Here is a 21227-nt window from a genome sequence, read left to right as displayed (position 1 = left end):
GGCCACATGCGTCCAAAAGGGAGAACACAGTCGACTGTTGAGCCAACTGCCCAGCGGTCCAGTCCACGTGAGAGTCACATTACACACACCTGATCCATTTTCATGCTTAGTAGAGCATAGCTGACCTGACTGCTCTCAGTAGAGCACTTCAAATATTATTTGGCATTATTTTGTTTTCCAGCCGAAAGTTCTGCAAGTACAAAGACACACAAACAAAAGGAAAATGTTAAAGGAGTTTTATTTGGGCAGATGAAAACAATAAAATATAAATAATATTCACAGACTTTTTCATATGAAAATACTTTCCATTTTTCATTTCATACCTCTGCCCCTAAAAATAATGACAGTGACTCAGTAATGTATAGTGATGGCGGTGCTTTGCATCCATAAACAAACTAAAGAAAAAAAAGCTTTAGCTAAGAAGGTCCTCATTTGTTTCACATAAAAATATCTTTTTAAAAGAATTATGTATATATTAAATATTGCACTTTTTATCACCACATTAAAAACTTCTAAGTCCTGCACATTAAAATCAAACATAGAAAATAAATGGCAGATCTTAAACCCCATCATTAAAACTAAAAAGATCAGCTGTGATAAATCCCCTATGAATATTAATGAGACTTTTTAGAAATTTAAGACTATCCTGCCAGGCAAATAGCTTTGTTTAATACATACTAAATAATATTTAATCCAATCTTTATTCATATTGCGCTCTACAGCCTCAAAGGAAGACATCATTGAAAGGCAGAATATGGAAGAATTTGAAATAGATGCATACTGAAAGTTTGAAACAATTTGATTAATGACTTATGAAACACGTCTCTACGAATTGCCAAGCTCCCTATTCTGAGCTCCTGTTACTCTCTGGCTACAATTTAATTCCCTGCTAGGGGCATGACAGGAATGTAAGCAGGCAGAGTGAGAATGAGCTGAGACTAGTGATGGAAATTTCAGCTAACTTTATTGCTGATTAATATGTGGTTGCGGAACATTTAACTAACTGGTCTCTTAATAGAAGACAGAGTGGAAGCACTTCATGTCTTCTCATGAATTCCAGAAACATGCAATCTCTCAACAATGAAGGAATTTGATATTTTCTTATTTTTTATGCAGCAAACTTAACAAAGCCAAAAAAATCTCAGTTGCCCTTAATTTAATCAATCATGTAGATTCTGTGTTTTTCTCTGGCAGCTCTACATCCACATTCTGTTTCGTGACTTGTGTTTGTGTTGTTGAGATGGAGATTGTGTTTGTTTTCGTTTTTTTTTTTTTTTTTTTTTGCTTAATTGTTTCCATCCACAGCTGAGCCTCAGGCACACCAGTCCAGTGGAGATCCTCAGTGCTACTGGAACTCAGCAACGCTTGTTTTTCAGGACGTTGAGTCCCTTCTGGTTCTTCGTCTTAAACGCCATGACGAAATGGTGAGGGGCGATTTTCCCCCGGCCCTCCTCGTCCACCTGGCCCATGAAGATGTAGTTCAAGCCTGGTGAGGTCACACAGAAAGAGCCTGAATGCAGTGGCGGAACGGCAGAGACATTCAGGGAGACCAAATATCAGAATCTCGACGCGGCAGGTCTGTATACCATATGTTTATATGCATACATATAAACATATTTAATCTTTCATTGACTGTTTGGACTTTGAGTTCTGCCGCTCACCTCACATTTTGGGGGCGAGCTCTATCAACTGAGCATGACGGCACAGCACAGGAGGCAAACTCAGAGCCATAGGTTATTCAAAACAGTCAACCAGGAACTGCATAATGATTATCATCGTTTAGAGAATGCAATTTTCTGTAACAGCGATTTCATACATCACAAAGTAGCATATTCTTAAAAACATTGAGCCAAATTCATTCCACCAGCACTCACCTCTTCTGATAAATGGGCACTTCTTGCACAGGATAATGATCTTGGTGCTCATGGTCTTTCCTGCCTGCTGGATGGCCAGACTTCCTTCCTTATACACGTTGATGATAGAGACAGTGGCATACATACTTCCTCCTCTCATCACCGCGGTAATGACAGTCCCAGTTATCACTGTTATACACACGCACACACAAATGTCATGATACAGATAACCAAACATACAGAAGACTATTCCACTGTAAAAATCTATCACATAATAAGAATCGATGTGTCCTTCCAATTAACACACTTCCTCGCTGACAGGGATCCAGAGAAGTCAGTTTTAATTTTCATAAACTAGCACAAGATCATTAACTAACTTGGCAAGAGCTGCTTCTGGCCGGAACACAAACCAAAGCTTTAAGCACAGTGACAACAGCAAGCATAATGAGACTTTGGAAAACCACCAGAATGAAAGAAGACGTGTCTGACTCATATCAGACTGACAATTAAAAAACATTTTAATTTGGCAGTTCAATTTATCACGCTGCAGACTAAAGGAAAAGGGAAAATGTAGCACCAATATACTGTGCATAAAAAGAAAATAATGTTTCAACAGCAGAGAAAAGAACAAAGTTAGAATAGTGAATTTAACAGGGAATCAGTTGTGTTGAAGGGCTTTTTTATGTGAACAATATGTGACAACAGCATTTCAGTTCCTTCTCTTTAAAGTGTAGCTTGTTCGTAAAGATGTCACCCTGGATTAACAGCATAGCCTCTCAACATTTCCTTCCAGGCTTTCAACACTCGCCTTATGACCTTTTTATGGCTCTCTTATCCATCTACTAGCTAATAGCTCCTTCTCAAATACTCAGAATACACAACATCAAGGATATCGTTTGCTGTAATTTTAAGACTTTCAAAAGATAATCGATTCCAGGATGTGGCCCTGTCGGTGACGAGGCCAAGTTAAATGTGTGATATCATTATTGTGCAGCAGACAGCTAAAATGTTTTGCTTGTGAGTCAGTGGAGCAAAGGTCGCTAAGAAATAAATGCAATACAGTTTAATATAGAGAGAAAACAGATAGCAGCTCAGTGCTTTCATCGAGAAAACTATTTTTGTACAAGACAGGAGATTAAAAATTCTGAGGAACATCCAGAAATTGAAACTGTGACAAATCATACAGTTGCTACTGTATCTCCCAGTTATTTTCTTTTTCTTCCTGCTACTGCCCAAAAATGTAACAAATGTGCTGAGTGAAGTTTCTGCCATTTCCTGTTTAGTCTGACCTGGGCTCTCTTTAGTAAAATAACACAGAGTTTTGTTGTTATGACTCACTGAGCATGGAAGAGACTTGACATTTAGCAGTGACAGCAGAGTGAGAGGGAATCACGTCTCGTTCAGCATGAACAGGATTCTTTACACTGATGGTACCAATATGTCTGGACTTCACATACTGCTTGTTTCATTTCCTGACAGGGATGAGGCTAGCCAGAAGACTAGCCTGCTTCAGTAATGTTGACTATCTGGTGCTACTGTTACACAAACCAGTGAGCTGGTTCTGACAATTCAATGTGCATATATCACACCGCTAGATTAAACGATAGCAACTGTTTTGACTTTAAGTGTTGATGAGACAAACTGTTTTCAGTCTGTCTCGCCACCTCATTAAAATGTGATGTAACATATCGAGTGCCGACTCCTCCACCACATCACACAGGCTACTTTTTCCGCATGCACCACCACATCGCTCGCCTTTTCCTCAGTTCCTGATGCAAATCCAACTGAACCCCTTTGAAATGCCAATCTAACACATGTGGTAAACATCTCCGAGAAGAAAACATCAGAGAGTGGGAGAGTAGCAAACTGAGGCTAAGCCTGAATCAACACGTTCATTTATCAACAGTTTACCCACAGTCAGAGGCTGAGTGTATTTGTGTGTGTTTACATTGGAGGCAACGGTGTCCTACTGTATACGCTTCACTTCCTGACAGGCTATCAAGGAAGTCTTTGAGATGCGCTGTGAAAACTCTACGGCGCAAAGATAACGACACCATCAGGGCTGTTAAAAGCTTGCTGGGGAGACTTGGCTGTCGATGCAAATGTGGTCTCTGCTGACGTAAATCTCGGGAGTATCTGTACTGTATCTGTGTTTCTGTGCAATTGGTAACATGGTTAATCCTCCAAGACAAATACCTGCTGAGCTCCACTCTTCAGAGAAATGTAATGAATTTGCCTTGCACTTTAAATGCTTTAAATTTCCAATATTAAGAATAATATTGTGGCTTCCTCTGCTAGTGGGTGTTGCCTCTCTTCTTCCACAGTCTTAACTCAGTGCCATGTTGACTACACTCTGTCCAACTTTGCTTTTATTCAATGTAGTGAACTAAAAGAAGTGGTGCAATAGGTTAGTTCTGCAACATGTATTCTTGACCCATTGCCTACTAAATTGTTTAGGACCCCCTCGAAAACGAGATGGTACATCTCAAGAGGTTATTCCTAATAAAGAATTTCCAAAAAAAAAAATTCTCAGCTGTTTGGTAGATGATGTCCTTGAGACTGTAAACGCCTCCCCACTCTCTGGAATCTTCCCTACATCCACAATCCTCCCTACTCTCTGTCATCTAACAATTTGTTTTTACCATTCTGGTTTTAGAGTTAACCTCAGTACAGAAACTGCCCTGGACAGAGTTGTTAATGATCTTAAAATTAGCTCAGACAACCATGAAGTCACTATTCTTGTACTTCCTGACCTCAGTGCAGCTTTCAACACTGTTGACCATATAATTCTTCTTCAGCACCTAAAACACTGTTTAGGCCTTAGAGGCACAGTTCTTAATAGGTTTTCTTCCTATCTTACTGGAAGAGCTTTTTTTCTGTTTCTATTGGTAACTTTGAATCAGTTGAAGTTGTCATTCCATATGGAGTCCCTCAAGGGTCAATTCTTGGTCCACTGCTGTTTAATTTGTATAGGCTCCCACTTGGGTCCATCATTCAGCAATACAATATTTCATATCACTCCTACGCTGATAGCACAACCTTAGCCCAATGAATGATCTCATCCGCTGCATAATATCAAATATTGAATAGCCAAAAATTTTTTTACAGTTAAATGAGGACAAAACAGAGATTCTTTCAGTAGGTCCCAAGACTTTGAGGCCCCAGATGCATTCTTTTTTAACTCTCCTGTCGGTAAAACCTTGTGAGCATGCCAAAAAGTTGGGTGTGATTTTGGATGCTGATCTTAACTTCCAAAAGCACATATCTACTGTCTCCAAGAATGCCTTTTATCATCTAAGAAATATATCTAAAGTAAGATGCTTCCTGTTGTGTTGATGTTAAATAATGTTAAATAAACTCCAGCTCATTCAGAATGCTGCAGCCAGAGTATTAACTAAAACCAAAAGGTTTGAACACATCACTTCTATTTTATTTTCTCTTCACTGTCTCCCAGTAAAACAAAGAATTGATTTTGAAATACTTCTTAGTGTTTTGAAATCCATGAATGTCTTAGCTCCTTCCTACGTTGTTGACATGCTCACTGAGTACACACCAGACAGATCATCAAGCAAAGTTCTCCTCATTATACCAAGAATAAATTCTAAATCAGTGAATCATGAACTAAGGTCTGCTACAACAGTGTCTTCTTTTAAAAGCGGACTAAAAACATATCTTTTTTCGTGACCTTTTAGTTAGGATTAAAGTATGTGTTTAATGGCTAAAACCTTCATTTTTGAATCAGTATTATTATCATTATTATTCACTTTTTAATAATAATAATTAATTATACCTTCTTATCTTATTTCCTTTTTATTGTAATACCCTCTTAAGTTTTTATATATGTAATACCTTCTTATCTTGAGTATCTTACATTGAGTCTAAACCTGTCGTATAAAATGTGCTTTATAAATAAACTTGACTTGACTTGACTACTGTTTAGGTTTGGGATTAGTATGTATGTAACAAGAGATAAGTTGAATAATAACACAAACAAAACTGTTATATCAGTGACTGTAGTTAATGTGGTTTAAATACATTGCAATAAGCATTGATGTTCTTACCAAAATTGCTGGAGCAGTAATTGCTCTCAATTGTTCCCCGTCTTTTGCATTTCTGCTGGCACAGGGCTACAGAGTACTTCAGGGCTGCGGACACACACACACACACAAAAAAAAATCAATATCTGTAGTTTTGCCTGCCAGTGATGCAAGCAAGTAAGTTATGGTTGCATCTGTTTCTACTGTGGTTCATTTACAGAATTTACAGTCTCTCTACAATGAATGGCTGTCAGCCTCACACACAGACAATGTACAGTGTGACATAATGTGACTAGATAACATGTTTTTAGAGTTAGAGATAATAAAGAGTCCATAAAGGAAATAACCAAGACTCTAAATATTATTTTTACTGAAAGAGGGAAAAGTCAGAGAAGATAAGCCAACAAGAAAGTGTTGTCACAGTATGACATCATGGCAGGGAGGTGCCAAAACAACCTGGCTTGACTAAGGGGAAAAAAAAACAGTGTGTATGTGGGAATGTGAGTTTGAGTATGAAAATGAGCTGCGATTGCGGACGCACACCCACGTCGTATATGAATTTGTGTTATGTACAGTTTACACAAGACTAATGTGAGCAAAACACACCAGTTATAGCATATGCTGTGTTTGAACATGTGCTGTTGTTGGCTGCATCTTTAAGTACTGTGTGTTCTAGTCACTGTTTGTACAGTGAATTGAGAAGATCTATTCTTAGGCATGACTTTTTTGGTATAACTGACCACTCTTACCTATTTGATTTAAACAGAGTAGCCACATATACTGTTAAGCAGCTCAGAGTCAGAATTCTTAACCATAAACAGTATACGGACGACTCTTGAAGGAGTTAATGGCCGCCTCATTGGACTATGACACAAGCAAAAGATTTCACTTATTTCTTTTCTTGTCCAAATATGCTATCAGAGGCAGGTTCCAGATCTCCCTCGTGTAAAATACAGATAAATAAACTCCACATGTGACATAAAAAAATCCAGAGGTCCAAAGCCAGTGTGTCTCATAGCTACATCAACAAATACAGATGTTAGATGGATGTTGGATGGAGATGGTTTTGATTGGATAAAAGCTGCTACCTACGTATGGGCCTGGTGGTGGCTGGCTGAGTGGTAGTGGTGGGTGGTATTGTGGTGGTGGGAAATTTCTTGGGTCTGAACTTGTAGTGTCCAATGAAGCCGTCTGCGGTTAGACTGAGATCTGACAGGAACTGGATTAGGAGCTGGTTTCCGTCAGAGAAGACTGGCCTGCAAAGGAAACACAGGAAAATAGACTTATGGTGAAACTGGGAGGAAGTCATAGGATGGATATTTTAATGAAAAAATAAAATCTCCTGCATGACAGAATCACCTACGCTGGGGGGCTGTCTCCGCAGTATTTTCCAATCCTCTTGGCGTCGTTGATTTCCGCCCCGTTGAATATGGAGACGTGGTCATAGCGGCAGTAGTTATCTCTTTCCACATCAAACTTCTCGAACTTCACTTCAATAATCTGCAGCAGAAGACAGGACTCTTTCATCAAGCACAAGCGTGTAATAGTCTGGGAAGGCTGATCAAAGGATACCCTATCATTTGTGGGATGATGTAGACTTGTTCCACACCCGTTAGGCATTGAGCTGTTTTAAGAAGATATTTTAGGTAACTTTTTATACATGTTTAATGATTAGCTGCTAGGCCATTTTCCACAAGTCTTTATTCATTTAAGAATCATTTCCCATAAGAACTTTACATATTCAACTTCATAATGTTAAGAAAAATAAGATAAAATTGTTTTGAACAGTCTGACCTGGTTCTTTGGTGCCACTATGTGCCAGGAGCAGGTGACGCCAGCTGGGTAGTCCTTCTCAGGCCAGTTGGGTGTTTTGAAAGACCCAGAGGGCTTGTCTAATCTGCCTCCACAGTACTGGTCCCCTGTTGGGTAATAACTAAAGTTAACCACAGATTGTCATCAGGACTATGATTGCACAATCAATCAGCAAAATATAATTCCTGTTCCATGAAGGAAATGATCCAGACCTGATTCACCCTCTTTTGAAAGGTGGGAATGTTGTGTACATTATATCATCCTGTAATTAACCACTTGTCTACTTTATTATGAGCGCCCTAAAATGTACAGTAAGGCACTCATTAGTTCTGTATGGTGAGCAGTTTAAAAAAAGATCTGAGAAGAATCTGAGAAACATCAGTTCAATAAAGCCGTTTGGCCTTTTAAACCCTGAAATCTCTCTGCTTTTTTCTCCAAAACATACACTTAGATTGATTTCCTTTCCAACATGACGTGTACTGTACAATTTAGCACAATGACAAAAATAGAGGAGTTTTGGTGCTGTGCAGTTTTGACAACACTGAGGGACAGTATGACAACAGTCAGTCTGCTACCATCCATTGTGTAAGATCCAGGCAGGCTGGTTAATAGGCATTGTCCATTACAGCCTTCAGCTCTTTGGGAACAGTGAACCAGCCATTAAAATTCCTTAAAAACAGTAGACAAGACTTTGTAATCCTGCAGAGAGGAAAAGGCTCACTCAACTCTAGGGTGATAGCTACTTCTGACCTGAGCGTTCAACTGAAGCGCTCCAAAAAATTCTCAGTGAGAAATTCCACATCACACTGTGAGAAGTGTTGAGATGTTCCTCTCTTTTTGTCCAAACTCATAGTCTTGTCTTGGACAACTGAAAACCCCCAATGGTCACTGATTTTTACTGAGAAGAAGAAAAACATGCATGCCTTGAACGTGATTCACAGTATTAAGCAAAAGCTGAAGTAGACTTAAGGAAGGTTAATGTCCTCTCTCTCTCTCTCCCTCTCCCTCTCTCTCTCTCTCTCTCTCTCTCTCTCTCTCTCTGATACCATGTAATGACCTCTCGGAAGCAACTCATATTAATTTGAACCTCTGCCCAAACAGACACGCTCCCAGACCTGTATCAGATTCCTTTACGGGGTGAAGGGATTACATGCTTCGGTAGTGGCAAGACATTCTCTACACAGCTGCTACCCTCACAACCTTGGCACCTACGTGTGGGACAGCAAGACTAAAAGGAAGAATGCCAAGACCATTCTCCCATCTTCCTCTTCCCATGTTTGCCTACCTCTCTCATGTGGATGGGCAGCAGAGAAAACAGCCAAGAAACCACTCCCAGCGGTGTTGGCATCAGATACCATCTGCATGAGCATCTTGTTGCCTGTGGAAACCAAGGCTCCTGGCTTGAACGTGCCACAGAAGCGACCGAGTCTCTGTCCACTGACATGACCACTGTAAACATCCACATAGTCATAGCGGCAAAGGTTGTCACTCTCCAGGTCAATAGAGCGGAATGACAGGACCACCACTTTTCCCTCAGGGACCTGGGTGGGAATTTACAGAGGGCATTAAGGGTCAATTTCTTATTATTACTGAATGCATGCTATGAATGCAACTTTTTCCAGCTGTAGCCTACCCTCAGCTTGACTGTTTAAATATAGCCTACAGTAATGTAATGAAGCCAGTCAGCAAAAACTGCCATAAGATGGCTGTGGTAAGTATTTTTAGAAGGACATAAGAGGTTTGGGGTTAATAGGCTATCATACTATTAAATAGTGCAGCTGTTTGGTGTGGTTTTAATTAACAAACAAAAAAAGACTATTAGTTTTATCATAATAATTATTCTGGACTATGGTAGGTAAGCAAACCATGAAAATATTAAGTTGCACTCACTGTGATTCTCCACACACATTTAGTATTTGGAGGGTAAACTCCTGGGTACCCCTGGCTCCCGATTACTCCAGATTCCCCTGTGATGTTTCCGCCGCATGTGAAGATTGGTCTAGGAGGGGGAAAAAATGTTTTATATTTTCCAAATATTTGATGATAATAATGTGTCAGAACATTGAGCTTAGTATAAACATTAACGACAGCCTGCGGTTGATTTAATACCGATTTAATTCCTCGCCAATGCGCCATGTCCTGACTGAAAACAGCCCAGGCTGCAGAATATTCCTCTAAATAAACTCCAGTCCACTGACAGTCCCACAGTCTACATGGGAATCCTGACACCTTGCTCGCTCATAAAGCTTTCAAATAAATTTTGAAATAATGTAAATAAAGGTGTACCTCCGCTGAGACTGCGCACAGACCTCTGTCAATAACAGTAGACTCCATGCGCAAAAAATACTGCATGTTCTCCACATTGTTGGGTTAACGGAGCAGGCGCTTCGCCTGTTTTCGCCCCGTGGCATGAATGGCATTGTGTTCAGCAGCTCAGACGGTGGGGAAAAGTACCCAGGAGTTCCTGCAGGGAGTTTCAGCAACTGCAAGCTGGAGCAGATGAATATAGCGTTTGTTCTGCGTAGTAGGAGGGACGGAGCATAGGCTACTGCTTTTTCCCAAAAAAAAAAAAAAAAAAAAAAAAAAAAAAACGATTAAAGACGCGCTGGAGGGTGTGAGGTCTAGCATTTAGGCTATATACGACAGCTGGCCTGAGAAGCTGAAAGAGGGTTGCATGAATAAACTTGACTCGTTACTTCATACATGAATGATTTGGAATTCCACTCAATATCGACCAGAGGCTTCATACATATGAAAGAGAGTGGATACATAGCAAAAGTACATCACACAACTCAGTGCTTGCAATGTGTATGCTACATTGATCAGATGTGAAGTGACAGAAGACAACTGTGGCCTGTTCTCCACCAGGAATGCACATTTTACACCAGCTGGGACATCATTAAAAAGAGGTTTTTGAAAAGGCCGTGGGCTGTAGGTTGGTAGAATAACATGCACAGGTATGAGAGGTGGACTATAGGATGAGAGAAACGGCGATAGAGAACGAGGGCACCATCTGCTGGACTAAAATGGTACAAGCAACTATACTCAATGCGCACATTTACTGTATTTTTCACGTAAATCAATGGAATGAGAGAAAAAATGACTGGATACACCTACATATGCGGCTAATTGGTCATTAGGCTATTAATCGCCTCTGAAATATGTAATAAATAATAGAATAGATGCTTTCATGCACAATGAAAACTTGTATCTCAAATTGGCAGATGTAGTTAATTTGCATGTAAAAACATGAGCATTAAAGAGAAAACAAACAGCACACGCATGCATTCACACACACACACACACACACACACACACACACACACACACACACACACACACACACACACACACACACACACGTACATGTACATGCATAGGATATATTGTATATAATTAATATATACCAATCTTAATGTTTGGCAATATAATTGTTGTGACATTCATGCCAATAAAGCAAATTTGAATTTAAGAACCAAATTACAAGAAAACAAAAAGAAAACTACTAGACAGATTGGAAAGAATCAACCAAAAAATCAGAGCAAACTGGAATGCTATTTGGCCCTAAATGGAGAATACTCAGTGGCAGATTACCTGATCAGTGTGACCGATCCAAAACTAAGGAAATCCTTGTCCATGTACAGGCAGACTTGACTCCCCGGAGAAGACAGACTGCTGTGAACCCACTGCACACAGTAGGACGTGGAAACTGAGCTGCACTTTTTTAACCACCTGCCAGCTGTGCCAAGACACTACCCACAGATTATAACCACCCAAAAAGACTTTGAAAACATGGCTAATTAAATAACTAAGTAAAAAACTTCAATATCTGCTGGGCGAGATACAGCAATATGCAAACACAACTGCAACATTTGTGAGCTGTTGTGACTGTGTATTCCTGCATTGACCATTTGCACTGTGCTGATCTCTGTACATAGACATACTTAATGTGCATACATACAGAACAAATATTGTTAAATACATCTATATACAGTTTAAAAAATGTTGCAGTGTTTATATAGTTCTCACTTATTTGTATTGTATGTATGTATTTACCACTGTACTGTATTCTACTGTATTTCTAGCAGACAGCAAAATCACAGTTCTTCTATTTATGTACGTTTTTTGTTTTAATTTCACACTTGCTTTGGTAATGTAAACGTCTATTTCCTATGCCAATAAAGCCTCTTTGAATTGAACTGAAATGAACTGAGAGTGAGTGAGAAAATAAGTTTTAGTCATCATTAACTCGGTGATTGACTGTGTCGCCTAGACTTTCACATTTGCCGCACATTTGCCGCTAGCTTCTAATCGGAGATCGATTTTATGTAGCTCCACAAAAGATGGCGGACCGTACGCCTGGTGGCTCTCAGAAAGCTAGCGCTAAGGTGAATTTACCGTTTGTACTTGCATTAGCTCGGTCTTATCTTCTGTAGTGAAAACAATGTGAATATTAGTGTGCCTGAACAACGTTGAGTGTTTTATGTGTTTTTAGCTTGCAAGAGACGAGAGTTAGGAGTGCACCCAGCGGTGTTAGCCACACTGGCTAATGTTGCTAAGCTAAGCTAACACTTTAGCTTCCACAAGCAGGCGGTTGATCCAGAAAGGAATGTTGTACTCACAGCTAATTTACAGGATTGATAAAGCTATAGCTAATCTTAAGAACAATGTGTGGTGGGTATATGCTTGAGTGTAACAACAGTAAATTAAATATTTGGGAGTTCGGGCCTATAACAATATCTCAGCGTTAGGTAGCTCCTTGCAACAGTCATTATTTCGTCGCATTCAGTCGGTGGCGCTGTAGCAGATACCAGGTTGTAGGCCTCTAGCTAATTTTACCCAATTGTTGTTATTGCTTTATATCCGACTGCAACAAAATAGTAAATGTGCAGTAAATGTAAAATACAGTGCAATCACATAAGGTCTGAACTATGATCACAAAACTACGAGTGAACACAATCCATTTAACAGTGTAGCGCGAGTTGCGTGGTATTACGGTAACTGACCTCGCTTCACTTCACTGTCAACATGATAATTGTCATGCTTAGTTGTCATTTGAATAATAACACTGTTTGAAGCGGAAATGATTTCTGTGATGGCCTGTGTGTATGTGTTTCATATGCACCTAATTAAGAGTTAAAAGATACCTGTTGAAAGCCAACCATGCTTTGTTTACATCGGCAGGCGCTGCTTGAGAGCAAACTCAAGTCCTTCAGTATTGGAAAAATGGCAGTGGCAAAGAGGACCCTAAGCAAGAAGGAACAAGATGAAATAAAGAAAAAAGTAAGTATGACGGGTTGTTTTTAAATATTATAATATCAGCCACATAATCCATGTTGAGGCCTAACATATTTTGCAAAAACTGCATCAGCTGACGTTATATGAATTAACTATTTATTTACTTTGACACTGGTTTCTGTGTTCAGGAGGATGAGCGGGCAGCAGCAGAGATTTATGAGGAGTTTCTTGCTGCATTTGAAGGAGGAGGGGAAGGCAAAGTTAAGGCTTTTGTCCGTGGTGGTATTGCAAATGCAACAAAGGGTACAGTATTTACCAAATGGATTGCATGATATGTTAATGCACAAGTACAAGTTGCAACATCCTCTGACTTGGAAAAGATGACATACGAACTAACACATTCTTTCTCCTTCCAGAGGAAGCAGCAGCTGATGAGAAGAGAGGAAAGCTGTATAAGCCCAAATCACGTTTTGAGAGCCAAACGAAAAGCTTCTTGCCTTTGGAAACACCACCTCAGTTTTTAGCATTAGACAAAAGACATGTAAGCACTGTCACGGTCAAAAAGTAGCATCTCGCCCACTGCTATAATAAATACTGCTTTGTTTCTATTGTGCTAATCATATTTCCACATCTGTTTTTCAGCCTTTGAAGAAAGGTAATGAAAAGGAAAAGAAGAAGAGTAATTTGGAGCTCTTCAAAGAAGAACTTAAACAGTACGTGTCAACACACAAATCTGCTAACCATTTTAGTTGTTTAGGGTTTTGGAAATCCAGGTGTTGATGTGGGAAATAGTAGAAAAGTGAAACAGCATGTTGCTTGGAGGAGTACACTTGGACTATTCACTTTTTCCAGGAAAATGAAGTTTAAATGATCATGAAGGTAGTAATACTTTTAACATAGGTTGTACTTACATATATGCTGTTTCCTGCAGAATACAGGAGGAAAGGGATGAACGACACAAGATGAAAGGACGTGTTAGTCGTTTTGAACCTCTTTCGGGAATGGACGGAAGGCGCTCATGTAAGTGTCTTTAAGCTGCTTGACTGTGTTTATGTTCTAACTTGGCCTTAAATGGCCTCTGTCCTGCACGCCTTACTCCTCTCCCCACCCGTCATTTCCACTTTTACCCTGAAACAAAATTTATACTGCTTTTCTGCTTCTTTTAGCGGATGGTTCTTCAAGGAGAAACCGTCCGTCCAGTGGTAATTTTGACTCAATATAGTGGCCGTGAATATCTTCATCTTGCTAAGAACATGTTTTGTCCTGTCAGACAGCCGTAGGAATTTTTTCTCTTTTCTATGTCTCTGCAGTTTTGGATGATTGTGCACCAGGTTCCCATGATGTTGGAGACCCATCCACTACAAACTTGTATCTCGGAAACATCAATCCACAGGTGAATTTATATCCAAATATAATGAAAGGTGTTGAAGAGAGACACTAAAGCACTGACTGACTGCTTTAATCTGTATAGGAGGGCTTGATTTGAGCCTGTGCTTATGTCCCTGATTTCCAGGTATTACTTAGCACAGATTTTTGCCCTGTTTCCATCTTAAAACTAATCATGTTCTTTATGTATGTCTTCCTGTCTCTGATTTGTAGATGAATGAGGAGATGCTGTGTCAAGAGTTTGGCCGCTATGGCCCGCTGGCCAGTGTGAAGATCATGTGGCCGAGGACAGACGAGGAGAGGGCTCGGGAGAGGAACTGTGGCTTTGTGGCTTTCATGAACAGGAGGGATGCTGAGCGAGCACTCAAAAACTTAAATGGTACGTTTTTAAAATATGAATATTTAAAGGAATAGTATTGGTAGGCTGATTTTGTTACATTTGAACAGCCAGGCCAGCTGTTCCTCCTGTTTCCACTCCAGTCTGTATGCTAAGCTAAGCTATTCAGCGTCTGGTTCCAGTGTAAAGTACATAATACATTTATGAATGGCTCGGGGGTGAAATTACTTATCATGTGTTATTAAAATAATTATTTATTATTATATTACAATGTTTTTTTTTTTTACCCCCATTACAGGAAAGATGATAATGAACTTTGAGATGAAATTAGGATGGGGCAAAGGTGTGCCCATTCCACCCCACCCCATCTACATCCCTCCTTCCATGATGGAGCACACACTCCCACCGCCTCCCTCCGGCCTTCCTTTCAACGGACAGCCCCGGGAGAGGCTAAAGAACCCCAATGCTCCCCTGCTTCCTCCACCTAAAAACAAGGAGGAGTTTGATAAGGTAACTCAGAATGTCAGCTTAGTATTTTCACATGGGTTATGGCAGTGTTTTGTTAATTCTGCTGGTAAGATGTTAGCCTTTTATAATGAGCGGTCAGTAAAGGTTTTAATCCTAGTTTCTGTAAGTGATAGATTTTGTATTGTTAAACTAGTTCTGCACTGAATATCAGAGTTGGCATAATAAAATGTTATTGTGTGGGAAGTATGCAGTGTTTATGGTTAATGAGTACAGTGTCAGGGGTGTTTGGCCTGTAGTAAGACTGACAGCAGTAAAGGAAAGTTGTTGTCTCTTTGCACTTTTAAATGCATTTTTTATATTTTTCACCTGTTGCCTTTTAACAATACTCACATTCTATGTTTATTATCTGATGTGACTTCATATACAGACTCTGTCGCAAGCCATAGTCAAAGTGGTTATCCCAACAGAAAGGTACATGTTTTTCTTTTTTTAAATTGGTGTACAAACTTAGAAAAAAAAACATCCCATAATGAAGCTAAAAAGTTTGATCAGTTGATCACTGCATGCTACAGGGGGCTGGTCAGTATGGGTGAGCAATGGTTGAGGCAACTGTATAATGTCTTCATATTAGCACATAGAATAATACTGACTGAAGTTTGTTTTGTACCTAGCTCTTTCACATTCCACCATCACTCATGTTCCCTTTTTAAATATGTAGCCAAACATCAATATAGTGCTTATTTAATGTGCTGTTTAGAGCCAAAGATCATGACTCAAGTCCATCACAGTTCCAATCCATACATCAACATTTAATTGTGTTGCTCAACTTTAGTGACATGTTACTCTGCCACATATGTAGTCTGTTGATTCTAGATCTGTAGTTCCTGCTCTCTGACCATTGCTCACTCAGACCGTCTTCCCCCTTGGCCTCTGTCACTCTATCGGGAGCTCAGTAAATCTGGCCCCTGCCAAGAAAATCCAAACTTGCCAGTATTAGTCTATATATGACCTTTGACATTGGCCTTGGTGAGCAGCACAAGTTGAACTGTCTGCAGCAGCGAGGGACCTGAAAAGCATCATGGGATGGATTGGGAAAGTATACAGAATTTTACCCCGCCATTGGTACGATCGGCTCCAATACAAGTAAATGTGATCTGTGTTGTCAAATGAAAGACATCCTTTGTCTTGTTGGCCACTTTAGGCTAATTGTATGCAGCCTGCACCATGTATCTCTATCCAGAAATTGTCACAAAAGAACTCTAGTGATCCTATTTGCACTGTATTCAGTCATTACCAGCTCCACCACTAGATAAGCTATTTAGCCAATTTAGGCCAATAATCCTATACTGCTTTGGTTCTTCATCACTTCACATTAGTCAGGAGATGAGGGAGAATTGAAAGGCATCGTATTGACAGACTTTTCAGTCACTACAGTGTCTTATCAATGTCTCGCTCCTACTTTCCCAACTCCTTCAACTTCACTTGTTTCCCATTTTGTACTATTTGAATCAAGGAAGATCTCAAAGAAACGGTCCAGGCGGTGCAATGTAATTAAAACCTGTTGCACTGTAGTTTTGAAGAACACAGACATGAACATTATGATGAACTTTGTTACAATTTGCACACAATTTAAAAAAAATCTACTGTTACCTGAATTGTTAGTTTGAATTAAGTCTTAATTCATATGAATGTTTTACTATTAGCACTTGTTACTTTAAAAGTTTTGATTTTTACCAGCAATTTATACATTGATGTTGTGCATAGGCCCAGAGGCATAGTCACAGTACATTTAATTTATGCCTGGTCATGTGACACTTTTCGACTGTTGTCTCTAATAAGATATGTCTCACCTCGTTCTTTATTTAGCAACAGTAAATTAGGAGTTGTTAAATGTTGTTGTACATCTATATAATATATATATAAATGACTCAGCCAGTATATATATTTTGGCTGAGTCACTGAAGTGATGTCTTCTGCCCAGACATATTATATCAAGTCCATGGCAGTACACTATTCACTTACAGCCTGCTATACGCAACAGCTGCAGTTATACCCTGCAACATTTTTTTTTATTTTATTTTATTTTTTTATCAATCATGCATTACAGTATGTCTTTTGAGAGGCAACTGTTCTGAGTGTCAAACCACCAAGCATAAATTAAACTAAGCATAAATTGAACAGACAGGCTTTTTGTAGTGCTCAAGAGTCCGGCCAGTCTGAATCTGTTTGCTTTAACTGTGTTTTTCTTGTAGGAATTTGCTCTCTCTCATCCACCGAATGATCGAGTTTGTGGTGCGTGAAGGCCCAATGTTTGAAGCCATGATCATGAACAGAGAAATCAATAATCCCATGTACAGGTCAGTGCGGTTGCACATCAGAAATGTGTGGATTGTTGTCATTCCAGTAGTTAAAAGGTTGTTTTTGCAGAGATGTGATGTTATTTTTCCTTTCTTTTTCTTTTAAGGTTTCTGTTTGAGAACCAGAGCCCAGCACATGTTTACTACCGGTGGAAGCTGTACTCCATACTACAGGTTTGATTTCTATGTTTAAAAATTCCAGTGGCATCCACCCAAATCTTAAGAACAACATAATGTTCTGGGATCACAGTCAAGCAGAATATGTTTTGATATTCTCTGAAATCATTACTTGCTCAGGGTGAAGCACCGGGCAAATGGCGAACAGAGGACTTTAGAATGTTTAAGAATGGCTCTTTGTGGCGTCCGCCTCCTCTTAATCCATACCTCCACGGTCCTTATGATGACGGTGAAGAAGAGGAGGAAGAGGAGGAGTCTAGCAAGAAAGGCTGCTTGAAAGAAGAGTAAGACAATTTGCTCATGGATATTGACATAGGTTCACTTAAAAGGTCAGTTATAAAACACTCTACCGTCATTGATTCTTCATCCCTGCAGAGAGCGGGACAAACTAGAGGAGATGCTGCGTGGATTGACTCCAAGGAGGGGAGACATAGCAGAAGCCATGTTGTTTTGTCTCAGTCACGCAGAAGCTGCTGAGGAGATTGTGGAGTGCGTCACAGAGTCCCTTTCTATCCTCAAGACCCCTCTTCCGAAAAAGGCAAGGCATAACACTGGCCTTCTGCTGGGAAAAAGACCAATAATTCAATTGAATAAATTAAATTAGTAATCTGTGGTAGACCGTTATCTTGAGAAACATTCTGTTGGGGTTAATATTTTCTCTTTGACGTTTCAGATTGCACGGTTATATCTCGTTTCTGATGTGCTGTATAACTCTTCTGCCAAAGTAGCCAACGCCTCTTATTACAGAAAATAGTAAGTCATGCAGTTTACAATCTTGGACTCTCTTACACAGCACTTTCAGTTCACGATAAGTATTCCAAAGTCACTACGTCAGTTTTAAATTCACATCATTGCTCTGATCCTCTTCTCAACAGTTTTGAGACAAAGCTCTGCCAGATTTTCTCAGACCTCAATGCGACATACAAAACGATACAAGGCCACCTTCAGTGTGAAAACTTTAAGGTACCAAATATCCACTTCCTGCTCAGTAAACTAAACATATAGAGTAATTTACACTATCAGTTTGTCACTTGTAGTATGTCACTCAGCCGTCTTGTCTTGGTTTTGTTTTCTTGTGTGTGGCAGCAACGTGTGATGTCATGTTTCCGTGCATGGGAGGAGTGGGCTGTGTATCCAGACCCCTTCCTTATCAAGCTGCAGAACATTTTCCTGGGTCTAGTTAATCTTTCTGTTGAAAAGGAGCCTGTTACCGTCCCAGTGGAGGTAAATGATGTAATGAGACTTCACCAATACAGTACTTCAAAATTCTCTTTGTAATAACTTTGCTTTGCTTTCATGCCATCATTTATTAAACTCCTAAGCTTGAATCTTTTTTGTACTGTGTTCCTCCCAGCCTGAGCCAACAGAGGACATTGATGGGGCTCCAATAGTGGAGTATGTAGATGGAACTCCACTGGAGGACGTGGATGGGGTACCGATTGATGCAGGACCTATTGACGGGGCCCCGATCGACGGAGCCCCTCTGGATGACCTAGATGGTGTTCCTATCAAGCCAATGGAGGAGGACATAGATGGAATACCTTGTGAGTGGTGCAGAGATTAACATAAGATATTTTACGACAACTTGTACCGTGACTTAATTTCAAATTTTTTTTTTTTAATTTCCCTTGTCTTTAAAGTTGATCAATCCAAGGAGGCAACCTTCAAGGTAGCACCCTCAAAATGGGAAGCAGTGGACGAGTCAGAGTTAGAGGCTCAAGGTGAGACATTTAGGTTGCATCCAACTATTCAGTTTTAATGTACAAGAAGTTTTGACCTCAGCATATAAAAACCACCTATGTGTCACCAGTTCTGTTGTTTTCATTCTTAGTTGTCTTTTGTTTTCTCCTCAGCTGTGACAACTTCAAAATGGGAGATATTTGAGCAGCCAGGAGAAACTAAAAAGTGAGTTGTTTAGTGTCTTTTGAGGATAATGGTCTGTTCTGTTACACGGCAAATACCCTAACCTTTTTCTTAAAAAACGTGTCCACCTCTAAAGGGATGAGGAGGATAGCGATGATGACGACAAGAGTCCCCGCTCAGAAGATACTCCGAGTTATTCTAACCCCATCAGAGATGACCCAGATATTAAGACCAAGATGTCTGAAATGAATGAGGAGAAACGCACCAAGCTGAGAGAGATAGAGGTACTTAACACCACCACCCAAATACTAACCACAACAGCATAAAATGTACTGTTTTGACCATTTTCCTTCTTTGTGTTCTTCACCCAGGTTAAAGTCATGAAGTTTCAGGATGAACTGGAATCAGGGAAAAGGCCCAAGAAGCCTGGCCAGAGCATTCAGGAGCAGGTGGAGCACTACAGGGACAAACTACTACAAAAGGTATTGAATTATGCTCTGCAAATTCGACCACTTATTACATGACATACAGGATTCAACATCGGGGTCATTTATTGTTCTTCTTCACTAGGAAAAAGAAAAGGAGAAACTTGAACGGGAGAAAGAGAGGGAGAAGAAAGACAAGGAGAAAGCCGAAGCACGGATTAAAGACTTGAAGAAGGAAAAAGAGAAGGAGGACACACCAACCAGAAAAGAGAGGTGAGATAACCAGTTGACAGGTTGCATTGCTGGTGTCAGGTTTATCAATCAGTAAAGGTGCAGTTCTAGTATTTGAGCATTCTTTATAAAACATGGGATTTGTTTAATTTCCTATCTGACAGATATTTGTCCCCTCCGGTTGATAGGAAGCGGCGTCACAGTGGATCACCCAGCCCAACGCGGAGCAGCAGCAGACGAGGACGGTCGTCTTCACCCCGTTCAGAGCGGTCAGAAAGATCAGAGCGCTCCGATCGCTCATACTCAAAAGACACATCCTCCCGCTCCTCTCATAAAGACTCCCCTCGGTCCAGCAACAAAAAGTCCTCCAAGAGGTACGAAATCTGTCCAGTGTTTTTCTGCTAACACAGTTGAGCAGACATTATTTCTCTCTGGTTAGTTGAATCAGTTGGTTAATTGCAGGGGGAGTTAAAACTTAAATATGTTTTTCCTTCCAGATCTCCCTCATCACCTCGCACACCCAAACGATCCAGGAGATCACGCTCCAGGACGCCCAAGAAATCAGCTAAGAAGTCCCGCTCCAAATCAAGGTCCCCTCACCGGTCTCACAAAAAATCAAAGAAGAGCAAACACTGACACTTCTTTCCCCTCAACCTACAAACCAGCCTTTTTTTCCCTCCCTCCCCATTCTTACCTACTTTGCGCCGTATTGTATAAAAGATTTAAATGATTTGGCAGCTGAAGATCTCTGCCTAAATGTTAATGTATAGACAATGAAGAGTGGAGGGTGCTGCATGGGTTTCCATCTGGTATATAAAACAGATGGGGCTATTGCTGTTTTATATTGTAAAAAAAAAATAATGTGCTTGTGTGTCCTGATTCCCCACCACTTCCCAAATGGAATTCATCCATGTGGTAGACCACACCTGTACAAGAGTGTGATGACAATAGTCTTATATTCATGCTGTCATTTTCTGTTTTTGTAGTTCACATAAAAAACAAAAATTCGTAATAAAATTGTGTCATTTCTAATCAAACATGAT

The 21227-nt window shown here is 40.0% G+C and overlaps 2 protein-coding genes across 7 annotated transcripts; one reads left to right on the top strand and one right to left on the bottom strand.

The window, feature by feature from the left end:
- Positions 1 to 221: 221 nt before the first annotated feature.
- On the bottom strand, positions 222 to 11437 carry pcolce2b (procollagen C-endopeptidase enhancer 2b). 3 transcript variants are annotated; one of them, XR_006399851.1, is made up of 9 exons: positions 9989 to 10253; positions 9593 to 9701; positions 8988 to 9243; positions 7685 to 7809; positions 7254 to 7390; positions 6979 to 7146; positions 5915 to 5998; positions 1875 to 2042; positions 222 to 1486 (listed from the first exon to the last, which is right to left on the bottom strand). XR_006399851.1 is itself a non-coding variant. In XM_044340131.1 (9 exons), exons 1-9 carry the CDS (start codon positions 11338 to 11340, stop codon positions 1356 to 1358), a joined length of 1218 nt encoding a protein of 405 aa, XP_044196066.1. In that variant the 5' UTR covers positions 11341 to 11437; the 3' UTR covers positions 222 to 1355. The 3 variants fall into 3 exon arrangements, 2 of the variants coding, with proteins under 2 accessions (XP_044196066.1, XP_044196064.1); XM_044340131.1 differs by lacking the exon at positions 9989 to 10253 and adding an exon at positions 11297 to 11437 and having other exon boundaries at positions 6983 to 7146; XM_044340129.1 differs by having other exon boundaries at positions 6983 to 7146; positions 9989 to 10249.
- A 547-nt stretch (positions 11438 to 11984) lies between these two features.
- On the top strand, positions 11985 to 21221 carry LOC122972789 (U2 snRNP-associated SURP domain containing). Of its 4 annotated transcripts, none has more exons than XM_044340124.1 (26): positions 11985 to 12090; positions 12887 to 12985; positions 13129 to 13243; positions 13357 to 13481; positions 13583 to 13653; positions 13872 to 13960; positions 14107 to 14142; positions 14251 to 14333; positions 14540 to 14705; positions 14962 to 15173; positions 15559 to 15602; positions 17384 to 17488; positions 17596 to 17662; positions 17786 to 17949; positions 18041 to 18203; positions 18339 to 18418; positions 18541 to 18628; positions 18752 to 18889; positions 19020 to 19209; positions 19306 to 19386; positions 19519 to 19570; positions 19665 to 19812; positions 19900 to 20010; positions 20099 to 20226; positions 20373 to 20558; positions 20682 to 21221. In XM_044340124.1, the coding sequence occupies exons 1-26, from the start codon at positions 12046 to 12048 to the stop codon at positions 20818 to 20820; spliced, it is 2925 nt and encodes a 974-aa protein (XP_044196059.1). In that variant the 5' UTR covers positions 11985 to 12045; the 3' UTR covers positions 20821 to 21221. The 4 variants fall into 4 exon arrangements, with proteins under 4 accessions (XP_044196059.1, XP_044196058.1, XP_044196060.1 ...); XM_044340123.1 differs by having other exon boundaries at positions 20349 to 20558; XM_044340125.1 differs by lacking the exon at positions 14107 to 14142 and having other exon boundaries at positions 20349 to 20558.
- Positions 21222 to 21227: the final 6 nt, after the last annotated feature.

Source organism: Thunnus albacares, chromosome 21 (assembly GCF_914725855.1).
Source record: "Thunnus albacares chromosome 21, fThuAlb1.1, whole genome shotgun sequence".
Classification (NCBI taxonomy): Eukaryota; Metazoa; Chordata; class Actinopteri; order Scombriformes; family Scombridae; genus Thunnus; species Thunnus albacares.
This window is presented reverse-complemented; position numbering and strand designations above follow the sequence as displayed.

What these genes read in the sequence shown, in the direction of transcription:
- pcolce2b (XM_044340129.1), bottom strand. Translation starts at nt 10,122, where the DNA reads ATGCCATTCATGCCACGGGGCGAAAACAGGCGAAGCGCCTGCTCCGTT. An exon ending in TGCGGAGACAGCCCCCCAGC is followed by an intron (nt 7,147 to 7,253) that starts GTAGGTGATTCT and finishes TTTCCTTTGCAG; the next exon opens with GCCAGTCTTCTCTGACGGAA. An exon ending in GTGCCCATTTATCAGAAGAG is followed by an intron (nt 1,487 to 1,874) that starts GTGAGTGCTGGT and finishes TGACCTCACCAG; the next exon opens with GCTTGAACTACATCTTCATG.
- LOC122972789 (XM_044340123.1), top strand. Translation starts at nt 12,046, where the DNA reads ATGGCGGACCGTACGCCTGGTGGCTCTCAGAAAGCTAGCGCTAAG. An exon ending in TAGCATTAGACAAAAGACAT is followed by an intron (nt 13,482 to 13,582) that starts GTAAGCACTGTC and finishes TCTGTTTTTCAG; the next exon opens with CCTTTGAAGAAAGGTAATGA. An exon ending in AATGGACGGAAGGCGCTCAT is followed by an intron (nt 13,961 to 14,106) that starts GTAAGTGTCTTT and finishes TGCTTCTTTTAG; the next exon opens with CGGATGGTTCTTCAAGGAGA.